This window comes from Triticum urartu, chromosome 3, assembly GCF_003073215.2.
Source record: "Triticum urartu cultivar G1812 chromosome 3, Tu2.1, whole genome shotgun sequence".
In the NCBI taxonomy this organism is placed as follows: Eukaryota; Viridiplantae; Streptophyta; class Magnoliopsida; order Poales; family Poaceae; genus Triticum; species Triticum urartu.
In genome coordinates, this window is record NC_053024.1 from 397,591,575 (window position 1) to 397,603,230 (window position 11,656).

Below are 11,656 nucleotides of genomic sequence, written 5' to 3' on the forward strand. Positions count from 1 at the left end.
ATCTTCGTAGTGCTTAGGCGAAGCCCTGCGCGGATCACTTTACCATCACCGTCACCACGCCGTCGTGCTAATGGAACTCATCTACTTCCTTGACACTCTGCTGGATCAAGAGTTTGAGGGATGTCATCGAGCTGAACGTGTGCAAAACTCGGAGGTGCCGTACGTTCGGTGCTTGATCGGTCGGAACAAGAAGAAGTTCGACTACATCAATCGTGTTGTCAAACGCTTCCGCTTTCGGTCTATGAGGGTACGTAGACATACTCTCCCCCTCTCGTTGCTATGCGTCTCCTAGATAGATCTTGCGTGAGCATAGGAATTTTTTTGAAATTGCATGCTACATTTTCCAACATTATGTATATCTCATACCCGAAACAAAACTCAAAACTCAACTGATCTCACACGTACAAATCCCTTGGCTGTTATATAGCCAGACTCATGCACACGCTTGGTCTAAGGCCCACATCACCTATACTAGTACAACTTGTTTCTCACGTTGATAGTTCACGTGAGTACAACTTTGGATTAAGAAAAAGTTAAACCATACCACCTAATAATAGGGGTTCTAAACTGATTGGTGACTAGCAAACTAAATCAAATATTTGGTGGTATATTTCCAGTGCGTATCCATCGAGGTGGCGTTTTGAACTTTGGCTTCACTTTGGCAGGTGCATAATCCTTCTTGATCTCCTTTGTCTTACCAAAACGTACATGCATTAGAGCAGTTCTGGATTCTTATGCGAGCAAATGCTACGAACGCGGGGGCTCTTAGAGCAGTTCTGGGTTCTTATTGTGCCGCTTCAGGGCAAAGGATGAGTGTCGAAAAATCCAGTATATTTTTTAGTCCCAATACGAAAGTGGAGGACAAAGTGCAAATATGTACAATTTTAAATATTATGACTGAGACCCTTAATGATGAATATTTGGGATTACCGGCCAATGTGGGCATTGACAAAAGCGATTATTTTCAGTTCTTGATTGATTGTATTATTATGAAGATTAGTGGATGGAAAGAAAAGTTGTTATCAGCTGGTGGAAAGGAAATTTTGCTTAAGTCTGTTGTTCAAGCTATCCCAACATATGTGACGAGGACAATTAGAAAAGGATGCGCTGGATGGCGTGGTGGAAGATGTGTGTCCCAAAAGACCAAGGAGAAATGGTTTTCCGTGATATACACTGCTTTAACCTGGCCTTGTTAGCAAAACAAGCTTGGAATCTCTTGGATAATCCTGAATCGTTATGTGCAACAATCCTAAGAGCCAAGTATTTCCCATAGGGCGATTTGATGAGCGCAATACTAAAAAAGGGCTCCTCTTTTACTTGGCAAAGCATTATGGCGGGAGTGGATTCTCTCAGGAATGGATATATATGGAGAGTGGGAATAGGAGAAAATATTGACATATGGAGAGATGCATGGATCCTAAATTGTGCAGATAGGAAAATTATTACACCTAGAAGAGGGAATCTCCTGACAAAAGTTTCTGATCTTATTGATCCAGTTACAAATTGTTGGGATGAAGAGTTGGTGAGACAAATGTTGTGGCCAATTGATGCTCATAGAGTCTTAGCGATCCCGATCCCTATGCACAATATGTCGTATTTTATTGCTTGGAGCTATACCAAAAATGGTTTATTCACTATTCGATCAGCTTATGTGGAGGAATGGAACAAACAATATGGGAGGAAATTGGAATATTCAAATGGCATGGGTAGAAGTAAGGTTAATCCTATTTGGGGTAATATCTGGAAATTAGTTTGTCCAGCGAAGATTAAATTTTTTATTTGGCGGACGCTTCACGGGACTCTACCGTCTCGTGTCGCACTAGCCACACAGACATATAAAAACTCAACTAGTCCACCCAGCATGTTGGGATGGACCGGAGGACACGAAACATGTGTTGTTTCTGTGCTAGAAGGCAAAAGAAGTGTGGGAACATTTAGGGTTGTATGAAGTGGTAAAAAAGCCTGTGTCATTGATCGTGCAAGAGAGGCAGTCCTTGAATTCTTACTCCTCATGCCTGATCATGAACTACCTATCTTGATCTCTCGGAATGCACGGGAACTGATCGCTATAGCTACATAGTATTTATGGTGGAATAGACGAAAGCTAGTCCATCAGGGTAAGTCTCAAGAGGCGTTCCAAACCTCGATGGGGATTCGGGCTATAACAATGAATTATGTAATGGCCCAATCACCTAAAGCAAAGAGGAAGACTGAAGGATGGTGCATACCTCCCATGGGGTTTGTTAAATTGAATGTGGATGCTTGTCTTGATCATGATCAGCTAAGGGGCACAACGGGTGCTGTTATCAGAGACGACAAAGGAAACTACATAGTAGGTGGTAACTGGAAGATTCGGTACTATGCAGATGCTCTAACATCAGAGGCATTAGCACTCAGGTTTGGTTTAGGTTTGGCGCAAAGGGCAGGCTGCAATCGTCTAATTATCAATTCTGATAATATGGAAGTCATTGACACAATGAAGAACAGTGGATTGTCGTCGGAGCGGCAGCTGCAATTTTTGAGGATTGTTTTTTTATGGCCTGTGATTTTACTCACACTAGTTTTGAACATTGTAATAGAGAAGCGAATAAAGTAGCTAATGAGCTTGCTAGATTAGCAAAATGTTCCATGACTAGGGATTGGATAGAGGAGCCCATGGAAAATCGTGTAACTCTCCTTATAGACGATGTAACCATTATTTCTAATTAATAAAGTTCAAGTTGTTTAAAAAAAGCGTACATGCATTACTTGGCAAGGTTGTTTCCTTTTAAATAAATCAAGAGGATATTGTTCCTTCATAATGGATCCGAACCATCCATGGATTCTTGATTGCAAACAATCAGGACATGCTACACCAGTACATCTTTTGCCACGCCAAATAGCTTTGTGTTGTCATGTAGCTTCAGATATATGTTTTATAAGGGACATTGAGTATTTTGGCACGATACTAATCCCAGGCCCACATAACTCACATATTATTCCATCTCTATCTCCGCGTAGTCATTGTGTCCGTTTAATCTGCTTAACAGGTTCTTCTGACGTAGCACTATCATCCGAAAGCATGCGTCGTGATTTCATGTCCGTATCAGGCATCTTCGGCAATTCATGGATATGTATTGAATTCTTTGATGTTGAAATTTGTATTCATATCTAGTTCAAGAATTGAGTATGTCAAAATTCATCTTCATTTACAGTGTATTGTCATTGTGCATAACTAAACCAGGGAATGGTTCAACAGTGAACTACCTCTGCCACACAAGATCGTTTCTTCGGTAAGACACCGAAATCCGTTATTTTGAAAAAATGTATCCAAACGTTGGCAAATACCTTTTCTTATGCTAGTCAAATGTTCAAGTTTCTAAAATAACCTATTTTCTATTTCTCTCCAAAGAAAAAAATAAACATCTTACACCAGTTAGGTTGTTCCTAATAGTGCAACTACATGACTAATTCTGTACAAAGAAGTTAAGTGTCCTTAGCAACAAGTAGGGACCAATCTTTGTGGATAATATGTTTGCAAACACATGATCTCCATCTACAAATCTACCGATTGTTGTAACGATGCTCTCAATTTAGTACCAGTAAGTCTGTATCTTAATTAATATCTTCTACTCCACTCGTATGGCATATTCTGATCTAAAAATCATGTAGCTAATCTTTAAACTGATGACCCCTGAACCGCTCACCACTGGTGAATTGCTGGTTGTTAGGAGATTTATAAGCAACTTCTTCTTGAATCACTACATCAAGCTGAGTGATGATAATGAAGATTTCAGCATAGTTGCTCCTCCAACAATGACTATGCATGCATTCAACTAGAGTTAGCCCCTAAACATATACACATGGATGCATTGTTTTCCATGTGATGAGGTCTTTGTATTTCGTACACTATGATTATGTACTGCATATGTCAATAAACCAATGGAATTTAGATAGCATTTGTTCAATTGCATATTGTTGTGAATTCTTATGAATGTTCTTCTTGTGGACATTATTTGTTCAATTGCATATTGTGGTGAATTTGATTTTTCCAGGGCAATTCAAATGCGATATTTTGCTTTAACCTGGCCAATGAAGCGCACACGGTTCAACTAAATGTGCGTGTGCGATCCACAACGGAAAGCACACATCACCCGTAGCGCAACTGTCGGTGATGCACAACAAATCACAGACGATTTGCAACAATTCTACGTGTGCGTAAGGGATCCTCAACTATTTTTGATAGCACATTATCACATACGAGAGCTTAGAGAAAATCGTGCCCAATGTAAAATGCAATCCCACTCGTAGATTGTTCAGGAAACGTGTGTGATAATGTTATGCATGGCAGACGGTTGCCATAGAATACTCGTTTGCGATGGGCCACATATCACGCACAGTTTCTGTGATGGCGCATGTGCCTTAGGTACTATTTCGCAAACGGTTGAATGTCAAACACCGTTTGGTTTCCCCGCACAATTAGAAACGTTTGACTCGTGAGAGACGTGGCGATTGATCCCCAATCCCATACATGTGCCAGAATATAGTGTGTGCGATATGTTCCTGCATCGCATACGATTATATTTGGTAACGTGTCTGCATCATCGCCGCCTATCGTCGACTGTTTCTGTGTCATGTGGGAAGGAGCCCCCTATCGCACACATAAACAAGGCGATGGTTTAAAATTCTATCGTGGAAGGGGGTTAGAAACCTTTTGGATAGCACGTTGCTGCACCATCGTTTCACAATCAAATAAACATGTCATAGTTTACAAGCCAAATAAAATTTAAATTATCTCAAATACATTTAAAAGAAAAAAAAATAGCCGATACATCTACTGGTTGCCAACATGAGACCAAATATGCTCAGCCTAATCATTTTGTAGTTAAATGTGAGTTTGTCAATCATGCATTTGATGATGAAATTCGGTGAACTGTGCTAATGTTGCCGCTCCTCCATGCTCATGCACAACATTGTCACCTTGAAACTGAAACCCTTGATTGTAGATTTCAGTCGAACGCTCATTTTCTACAGTCATGTTGTGCATAATTACACAAGCAGTCATCATCTCTCACAACTTTTTGGTGCTCCACATTCTAGCTGGATACCAAACGATGCCCCACCGAGATTGAAGAACACCAAAGGCACACTCCACATCCTTCGTAGCACTCTCTTGTGTTTGGGAAAATCTCTTCCTCTTCTCTCCTACAAGGTTGGAGATTGTCTTTACAAGAGTAGTCCACTTAAGATAGATACTGTCGTCTAGATAGTACCCTTTATTATAGTGGTGACCATTGATATCAACATTGACCTTCAGGCAGTTGCCTGTTGCAAGCCTTGCAAACACCGGATAGCGCTGAAGCATGTTGATGTTGTCATGAGATCCGGCCATGCCGACGAAAGAGTGCCAAATTCAGAGATCTTGTGAAGCCACTGCCTCAAGTATGATAGTGCAAGTTTTCACATGACCCCTATACTGCCCCTGCCAAGTAGAAGGACAGTTCTTTCACTCTCAGTGCATATAATCTATGCTATCAAGCATCTCATAAAGCCTCTACTTGTATTGATCACCAACAACCGGGCTATATGTGCAACAATTGGCTCTCTCAAGTACTTGGAGAGCGGGAGTCATTTTACCATAACGTGAAATTCTGCCGGAAACAGACGCCAAACACATGAACCGCAAACTCCCGCCGTTCCCCCACCTCACACTCCGCTTCTCCTCCTCCAGCTCCGCATCGCCTTCCCCGCCGCCGCCTCGCCGCCTCCCACCTCCAGTGCCACTACGTGACCTCCTCGCCCACCGTCTCCCACTTCTGCATTCGCCCGCCCCTCCTCCTCGATCGTCACCGCCGGTGCACCCTCACGCTGACCTCCTCCTCCGTCGCCGCAGCGGAGAGGCTACACCGGAGAGCCTCCACCTTGAGCTCGTGAAGCGAGGGCTCACCAATGACCTCTTCCTCTCAAACCATCTCGTTAATTCCTACGCTAAAAGCTCGCGTCTGGCCTGCGCGCGCCAGGTGTTCGACTGTATGCTGGAACGGAACGCCGTTTCCTGGACCTGCCTGGTATCTGGGTACGTGCTGTCAGGGATCACCGATGAGGCCTTCCGGGTGTTCCGCGCAATGCTGGGGGTCGGTTCCGAGTGCAGCAGGCCCACGTCATTTACCTTCGGGAGCGTGCTCCGGGCGTGCCAGGATGCTGGACCAGACAAGTTGGGATTTGCGGTGCAGGTCCATGGATTGGTATCAAAGACTGTGTATGCATTGAATACAACGGTGTGCAACGCCTTGATCTCGATGTACGGTAATTGCTCTGTTGGTCTGCCCATCCAAGCGCAGCAGGTGTTTGATTCCACACCAGTCAGGGACATCATCACGTGGAATGCCTTGATGTCTGTCTATGCTAAGAAAGGGCATGTGGTTTCGACATTTACCTTGTTCACGGCAATGTTGCGTGATGACTCAGCAATTGAGTTGAGACCAAACGAGCATACTTTTGGGAGCTTAATCACTGCGACAACTGTGTCCTCCTGCAGCTCAAGAGTGCTTGAGCAAGTGTTTGCAAGGGTGCTCAATTCGGGCAGCTCAAGTGACCTCTATGTGGGGAGCGCTCTTGTTAGTGCATTCGCGAGACATGGCATGCTTGATGAAGCTAAGAACATTTTTCTCAGTTTGAAAGAGAGAAATGCAGTTACCTTGAATGGTTTGATCGTGGGCTTGGTTAAGCAGCACTGCAGTGAAGAAGCAGTTGGGATTTTCATGGGGATTAGGGATTCAGTTGTTGTCAATGCAGACACATATGTTGTGTTGCTCGGTGCGATAGCGGAGTTTTCTGTACCAGAAGATGGGTTGATGAAAGGTACGGAACTCCATGGGCATGTTCTTAGAACTGGACTTATTGATTTGAAAATTGCTATCAGTAATAGTCTGGTTAATATGTACGCCAAATGTGGTGCCATTGATAAAGCCTGTAGAGTTTTCCAGTCGCTTTGTACAAGGGATCGGGTTTCCTGGAACACCATTATCTCAGTTCTTGATCAGAATGGTTACTGTGAAGGTGCAATGATGAAGTACTGCATGATGAGACAAGATTGTATAAGTCCGTCAAACTTTGCAGCAATTAGTGGCTTGAGTTCATGTGCAAGTTTGAGACTTTTGTCTGTGGGCCAGCAAGTGCATTGTGATGCTGTAAAGTGGGGACTGGATTTAGACACCTCTGTTTCAAATGCACTGGTTAAAATGTATGGAGAATGTGGAGCTAGGTCTGAGTGCTGGGAAGTTTTCAACTCTATGGCTCAACATGATGTAGTTTCCTGGAACTCTATCATGGGTGTCATGGCCAATTTGCGAGCACCTATTGCTGAATCGGTAGAAGTTTTCTCCAAAATGATGAGGAGTGGGCTGGCCCCAAATAAAGTTACATTCGTTAACTTATTGGCTACATTGTCGCCATTGTGTGTGCTTGAATTGGGAAAGCAGGTTCATGCTGTGGTGCTAAAGCATGTAGCTATAGAAGATACTGCAGTTGATAATGCTCTAATGTCCTGTTATGCTAAGTCAGGAGACATGGATTCTTGTGAGCAGCTGTTTTCGGAAATTTCTGGCAGAAGGGATGCTGTCTCATGGAATTCAATGATTTCAGGGTACATCTACAATGGCCATTTGCAGGAGGCTATAGACTGTGTTTGGCTTATGATGCACAGTGACCAAGTGATGGATTGCTGCACCTTCTCCATTGTACTGAATGCATGTGCCTCTGTGGCAGCGTTAGAGCGTGGAATGGAGATGCACGCTTTTGGTATTAGGTCACAGCTCGAGTCTGATGTTGTGGTTGAGAGTGCTCTTGTTGATATGTACTCAAAGTGTGGAAAGATAGGCTATGCCTCAAAGGTGTTCAGTTCCATGAGTCAGAAAAATGAGTTCTCATGGAACTCTATGATTTCTGGTTATGCAAGACATGGTCTTGGAAGAAAAGCTTTGGAGATATTTGAAGAAATGCAGCAAAGTGGAGCAAATCCAGACCATGTCACATTTATAAGTGTTCTATCTGCCTGTAGTCATGCTGGATTGGTAGACAGAGGTCTAGAGTACTTTGAAATGATGGAGGACCATGGTATATTACCTCAGATTGAACATTATTCTTGTGTTATAGACCTTCTTGGTCGAGCTGGCAAGCTCATCAAGATACGAGAATACATCAGAAGAATGCCAATGAAACCAAATACTCTCATATGGAGGACTGTATTAGTTGCTTGTCGACAATCGAAGGACAGGGACAAGATAGATATGGGGCTAGAAGCTTCAAGGATGCTTTTGGAACTAGAACCTCAAAATCCTGTAAACTATGTTCTTGCATCTAACTTTTATGCAGCAACAGGAAGGTGGGAAGATACAGCCAAAACCCGAGCTGCAATGGGGGGAGCAGCAGTGAAAAAAGAGGCTGGTCGCAGTTGGGTAACCCTAGGTGATGGGGTTCATACCTTTATTGCTGGAGATAGATCACATCCGAACACCAAAGAAATATATGAAAAGCTGAGTGTTTTGATTCAGAAGATAAGGAATGCTGGTTATGTTCCAATGACAGAGTTTGCCCTGTATGATCTTGAAGAAGAGAACAAAGAGGAATTGCTAAATTATCATAGTGAAAAGCTTGCAGTTGCCTTTGTTTTGACTCGCTCCTCCTCAGGTGTCCCCATAAGAATCATGAAGAACCTTCGGGTTTGTGGAGATTGTCACACGGCATTTAGATACATATCTCACGCTATTGGCCGGCAAATCATTTTAAGGGATGCCATCCGATTCCACCATTTTGAGGATGGTAAGTGTTCTTGTGGGGATTACTGGTAGCTTGTTTATAAGATGGTAACAGTGACAAGCTATTGTTAACCTCTTCGGACTTTGTCGTACCAGACAACCAGGTACATGGTGTTTTTAACTTATCTCGAATTTGAGGTCAGTTTTGCTATTCAAAGGTACATGTAATCTGTTCCATTACCGTGAATTTATGGTCGCCTCCTATCCCAAGATGCAAAAAGATCCCTAACCTTGCAAATAGCATATTACTTGACTATAACATGAATACTGACTTAGTTGATGCGGTTTGGTGCTATATGAAAACTCCTATGCGGCTTAGAATTAGCAATCTGGAAGCTCTGCTTAACTGTAGGCATTCTTCAGTGAGTATCCATGTATAGCATACTCCACGAAGGGTAATATTTTATATTTGTGATGCATCCATAGTCGGTGTGAATAGCTTGTTTTGTTCCAGGCAACCAAGTTCACTTTTTGCACAAACCATCAGTTTATAAGTCTCACTATATCTTCAGTACATCGTGGTGTAGACATGATATTATACTCTATGGTAATAATATCTTTGATCGCAAAAACAAGAAAACCGATTTGATATATGGTTTTGAAATAGTCACCCAGCTTAGTTAAATATTATGGACCAACTAACTCAACTCACTCAAACTACGTGACTTGTTCTTTGGCCAGAAAGCTAATTTAGGATTGAAACCCTGCAATTATTCTAGATAACCCTTTACCATGTACGTTAATCAAATATCCATTTTATTACTCTTGAGTAAATTCATGTAGTATTAACAAACAAGTAAGCTGGAAAGTGAATTTTACATTCATCAAAACTGACATAACAACACAAATGAAACTCAAGGATATAATAGTGTGCAAGATTGATCTTTTCTATACGTTGGATGAAAGAAGATAGATTATACTTCAGACTTATACAGAACAACACCGCCAAACATGAGCCATCAATCCAAATCCACAATCCCAAAATTGGAGAGAAGGATCTTCATTTGCTCAACGAAATCCGAGCCTGTTGCGTACTCTGTTAGCATCCCCACTGCAAACCCAAACATAGCCCATCTGCAGAAGTTTTTATAACCAAAATCACGATGCAGGAACAAGCAATCTTAAACTTTTTAACACAACTTTTAACATTAAATCTGTATCATCCTGCATTTCAACATGCTTGTCATAGTTACTAGCACCTTCTATCTGTTTGTATAATTTGGAAGTACATGAGGGGAAAAGAACATTATAATTTGCAGCAACTTCACCATGATCTCATTCTTGAGTACTCATTAACATGCCCAAAAACTAATTACAAGATCAGTTGTTTGTTAAGGGTATGCTGTGTGCTATTTGTTACAAGCTTATTACACCCTGATTATTGTGGACCATCAATTTGCAACTTAGTACATACTATGTTAGTAGATATTGCTATTTCACGAACTGATTATTCCGTTTCATCCCCTGATTGCTAGTTAGAAAATCCAATAAATAAAGCATGTAATGCTTAAATTTCATGCAACTTGCATTTACCTTCCATTGGCAATCTCATTCTTGGCCAACCACCCAAAGAAGGGTCCCTGGTTGGTCTCCTCCAGCTTTTTCTTCTTGAAGTATTCCTGTAGTTCCTTGGCCACCTTCCTCTGGTACTCGAACGTCACAACCCCTCCCACCGGTGGCGTCGCAGCGGCAGCCACTGCCGGTTTGGTCTCGGGAGGAGGAGGTGATGGCTGTGCTGGCTTCACTGGGGTCGGTGGCTGGGACAGGCTCGGAGGGGTGGACAGAGCTGGCGTCTTGGGAGGCATAGGCGGGGGCGGCGACAGTGGAGGCGCCGCGGGTCTCCTGGGCCCCTCGGCCTTGGAGCTTCTGATCACGGCGAACGACCTGCATGCCCGGTACGGAGGCGGCGGGACGATGCGTCCCACCTTCACCTTGATGGAAGGGATGGAAGGTGCCAAAGACATTGCTTGGTTTGAGCTGCTTGGCGTTCTTGATTGTCTCTTGGATGGCAGGAAGGAAGAGAGAGACGGAGGGGAAGAGAGTGGGAGGGAAGGAGGGAACGCGTGGAGAAGGTTTGGACACACACCGGCCTGGCCATTGTGGATAAGAGTGTGTGGTGCCTACCAAGCCCAGGTCTCTTCCCCTCTCTGGGGGAGCCAAGACGTTTTTTCTTTTTGATCGGGTGGGGGAACCAAGACGTTGGGGATGCGCGGGAGGCGAAGCGGCAGGTGTTCGATGGCGAGTTGCGGATTACTTTGTGAGGTTTGCAGGGACTCGACATGGGCGCAGCATGTTCAGACATTCCTGCCTCCTGGTCTGCGTGTTGCGATTGTCCCAGTCAGTAGTCCCCAGTGTACTTGTCAGTTGGAGACTTGCGTGCTCGTCTTTTCACTTTTCTGAACGTGAGACTTGCGTGGATTTTTTTTAACATCGGCATAATATTGACTAAGCAACAATATTGCAAAGAGTCCCCTAGATACAATCTGGAACAGAATGAAAAACACATAAAGCACTAGTAAGATTCTTACAAGACTTAGCTAACACATGAGCCACTACATTGAGATGCCGACGAACATGCTTGAACTCCACGGAACTGAAGCCACGAGCCCCTAGAGAAATATCAGCCACCACCGAACCGACAGAAGAATCGTAACGAACTGAAGAGTGAAGTTGTTGGACAAGCGGCAGGCAATCTGAAGCAAAAACAACACCACCAAAACCCTCATTGCGAGCCAGATAAACAGCCCAGTGAAGCGCCACCTGGAAGGGTTCACAACAAGCCGCAATGCAATGTCCAGAACGGTCTAACGCCACAATACCAACACCTGGTTGATCAAGATCATCAAATATTGCTGCATCAG

The 11,656-nt window shown here is 43.4% G+C and overlaps 2 protein-coding genes across 2 annotated transcripts; one reads left to right on the forward strand and one right to left on the reverse strand.

Annotated features, from left to right (window-relative positions):
- Nucleotides 1–5,440: 5,440 nt before the first annotated feature.
- Nucleotides 5,441–9,625, forward strand: LOC125544098 (putative pentatricopeptide repeat-containing protein At5g09950). The gene has a single exon (XM_048707663.1). It carries the CDS (start codon nucleotides 5,655–5,657, stop codon nucleotides 8,826–8,828), a length of 3,174 nt encoding a protein of 1,057 aa, XP_048563620.1. The 5' UTR covers nucleotides 5,441–5,654; the 3' UTR covers nucleotides 8,829–9,625.
- On the reverse strand, nucleotides 9,593–10,881 carry LOC125544100 (light-harvesting complex-like protein OHP2, chloroplastic). Its single transcript, XM_048707664.1, has 2 exons — nucleotides 10,329–10,881; nucleotides 9,593–9,869 (listed from the first exon to the last, which is right to left on the reverse strand). The coding sequence occupies exons 1-2, from the start codon at nucleotides 10,757–10,759 to the stop codon at nucleotides 9,755–9,757; spliced, it is 546 nt and encodes a 181-aa protein (XP_048563621.1). The 5' UTR covers nucleotides 10,760–10,881; the 3' UTR covers nucleotides 9,593–9,754.
- Nucleotides 10,882–11,656: the final 775 nt, after the last annotated feature.

Excerpts from the sequence above, each read along its gene's own strand:
- LOC125544100 (XM_048707664.1), bottom strand. The coding sequence starts at position 10,759 with ATGTCTTTGGCACCTTCCATCCCTTCCATCAAGGTGAAGGTGGGACGC. Across the intron at positions 9,870-10,328 it reads AATGAGATTGCCAATGGAAG|ATGGGCTATGTTTGGGTTTG; the intron begins GTAAATGCAAGT and ends AAACTTCTGCAG.
- LOC125544098 (XM_048707663.1), top strand. The coding sequence starts at position 5,655 with ATGAACCGCAAACTCCCGCCGTTCCCCCACCTCACACTCCGCTTCTCC.